General features: G+C 50.5%; 1 protein-coding gene across 1 annotated transcript; it reads right to left on the bottom strand.

Moving 5' to 3' along the window:
* Nucleotides 1-677: 677 nt before the first annotated feature.
* On the bottom strand, nt 678-2,672 carry LOC109487595. Its single transcript, XM_019791603.1, has 4 exons — nt 2,567-2,672; nt 2,028-2,336; nt 1,422-1,568; nt 678-896 (listed from the first exon to the last, which is right to left on the bottom strand). The coding sequence occupies exons 1-4, from the start codon at nt 2,663-2,665 to the stop codon at nt 678-680; spliced, it is 774 nt and encodes a 257-aa protein (XP_019647162.1). The 5' UTR covers nt 2,666-2,672.
* Nucleotides 2,673-2,881: the final 209 nt, after the last annotated feature.

The following is a 2,881-nucleotide window of genomic DNA, read 5'->3' as shown; positions in this document are numbered from 1 at the left end:
GGACACCAAATTTTTGCTCATTTCGCATTGAAAAGCGCGTATTCTTGGGTGGGTATGACATAAATAAAATACAACACGGTGTATTCCGCATCACCCTCGGTCCCAGCCCTCCCGCGGATCGGATCTCCCTCCGGCCTTCGGCCGTCGGGCGATCCGACGCGCGGTCGGGCTGGTACCTCGGGCGATACGGAATACACCGTGTTGTATTCTATATGGATCTTGCGGTACGAGTTCTTAATGGCCTTACGGTAGCTGTCTCTATGAAACTAAGCGTAATGGAGAATTCTCAAAATTTAGCGTAGAGCGTTGTTGGGACAACAACCCCCCCCCCCGACGGGTTGCCCATGCAGGGCCCCTTAGAATTTGAATTTGAACTTGTTGATAACGTTCCGGATCTTGTGGTATGCCTTCTTCATGGCCTTAAGGTAGATGAGGGCCTGCGCGTGTGTGTGTGTGGAGGGTGGGGGGGGGGAGTGATTGTGAATTACGCAAAATGTTTGCAGCCGATTACGAATTACGTTAAAGTCTCAGAGCTGATTACGACTTAACGCTTTGCAGCTAATGTACTATTACGAATTTTTGGGGGAGGCTGCCTACGGATTAAGACGACTAAATAGGCCTGATTACGCCTTACGAAAAAGGGCATGCGGGCCGCCGGAGGGCCGTAGATGTCTGAATTACATTGTTCTCATCTCGAACTCGAACTCGAACTCGAAGTCGTTGACGACGCTTCGCAGCTTGCGGTAGGCCTTCTTCATGGCCTTGCGATATATATCGTTACGATAAGCGTACACAATGGAATCGGTAAAGGTCGAGGTCTGCATGATGCTGTAGGTGACGTCACCCAAGATGGCCGCCGTGTGCTCAGGGATGCCCACAAGCTTCAGCGTCGCCCCCTGCCATCGGACACAAAAACCGACGTCAATACTAGAAGGGTAACATTTATATAATGTTTGTAAACCTTCACATGGTCTCCTTTTCCCTGTCTAATGGCCCTGCACACTTGAAAAGGTAAAGAACAAAAAAACAAAAACTCTTCTCTACTTTCTCCTCTCTAGTTATCCTTCTTTTTAATTTAGTTATATCCCAATTAAAAACGGGTCTAGCCTAAAAAAAACTACTGCACTGTTTTTGAATATTCTTACTCAAACACAGCATTCATATACTAGTACATGTAACATTATAGGGTGACCAGCACTCCCAGCTTAGCTCAGCATACTACATGATGTAACCCAACAACAAATGGTGTCTGCTACAGGACTAGTTACCATGGTGACAGACGTCTGGTCCAGGTCATTGACCTTGTGTGTTTGTAATGTGCATGCCGAACACGGCATTAGCTGAATTTGCTGCCTAGTGCTCAATGTGTATTGTGGAGTGTTGCAATTTAAATAAACAAACAAACAAACAAACAAACAAACCGTGATGATGAGCGGCATCCAGGAGACCCACTGCACGCCGACGACGATCCCGAAGGTCTTTACCGCCTTGAGCTTCCGAGGCAGCTGGTCAGCTTGGGCGGCCCAGGCCACCTTCTGGTCGTGCTTGGACTGGCTGTCACAGGCAACCTTCAAGAAGTAGACAAGTACAATCATACGTCGATGAAGGTTAGACATCCAGGTAATACGATGCGCCAAAAAGCAGTTACTCAAGCAACTGGATATGATTTTGAAAACGTCAGACGTTTCAGCTAGTATCCACTAGCTTTCGTCAGTGACTGAGAGGCCAGAAGAAAGAAAGAAAGAAGAAAAAAGGACCAAAGAGAACAAGACCAAAAGATAGAAAGAAAGATACTACTAGCAATCCCTTGTTATTACGGGCTAAGCAGGAGAAAAGAAGAAACTAAAAAAAGAAAGAAGAGCGTTGCTGACCTTGAAGATGAGACCGGCGATGCAGCAGGTCATGACAACGCCGAAGCCGTACAGGCACATGGTGACGGTACTCTCGGTGCCTCCTGGTGTGCCGGGCAGCAGAGACAGAGAGAGAGAGGGAGAGAAAGAAAGAGAAAGAAAGAAAACGTTGCTGACCTTGAAGATGAGACCGGCGATGCAGCAAGTGAGGAAGACGCCGAAGCCGCTCAGGCACATGGTGACGGTACTCTCGATGCCTCCTGGTGTGCCGGGCAGCAGCAGGCTCACGGGCCGGGCCAGGTCCACGGACGCCACGTCCAGCGCCCAGGTCGACACGCGGCCGGCGCGCGCCAGCCCGACCAGCGGCGGCACCAGCGCGATCATGTTGCACGCCGCGATGCCCAGAATCAGCCGCCCGCGCGTCAGGTGCTGCGCGTAGTGGTACGGGAAGGCGATGTGGACCCAGCGGCAGAACAGCAGGCCCGCCTGTGGGTAGATAAGGGTATGGGCTGATGTTAAACGTTTAAAATTTACTTTAGCGACGTTATTGTAAACAAACAAACAAAGTAGAAAAGTCACATTTGCAAAGTGCACAAGATCGGTGGCATGTCAGGACTCGAACCCAGGACCTCTTGGTTCCGAGTCGAGTTAGCACTCTGCCGTTACGCCACACGACCCCACCCCTACCACGGGTAATGTTTGACCAATAAACTCGCCTGTAGGTAGATGGTGAGGCAGGACAGGTAGGAGGCCAGGAAGGCCTGGATCCGGATCCAGAGCCAGCCGGAGGGTTCTCCCGTCAGCAGGCTGTGCATGGTGCTGGGGCTGTACATCAGGTTCTGCGCGATGTCACACACGGACAGGGCGCACAGGAAGATGTTCCCAGGTTCCTGGAAGAGAATCAATGCTTTTGATTCACAGTGTCTGAGAAAGATAGAGGGTATCTGCTGGCACGACTTCATTTTCAACAAAACAGTCCGTCTTCGGACAAACCAGCCACCAGTAACCCGCAGGATCGTCAAGCAGCAGAT

Source organism: Branchiostoma belcheri, unplaced genomic scaffold (assembly GCF_001625305.1).
Source record: "Branchiostoma belcheri isolate BF01 breed outbred unplaced genomic scaffold, Haploidv18h27 scaffold111, whole genome shotgun sequence".
Lineage (NCBI taxonomy): Eukaryota > Metazoa > Chordata > Leptocardii > Amphioxiformes > Branchiostomatidae > Branchiostoma > Branchiostoma belcheri.
The sequence above is the reverse complement of the archived record's forward strand: the minus strand, read 5'-3'. Positions and strand labels throughout refer to the sequence as shown.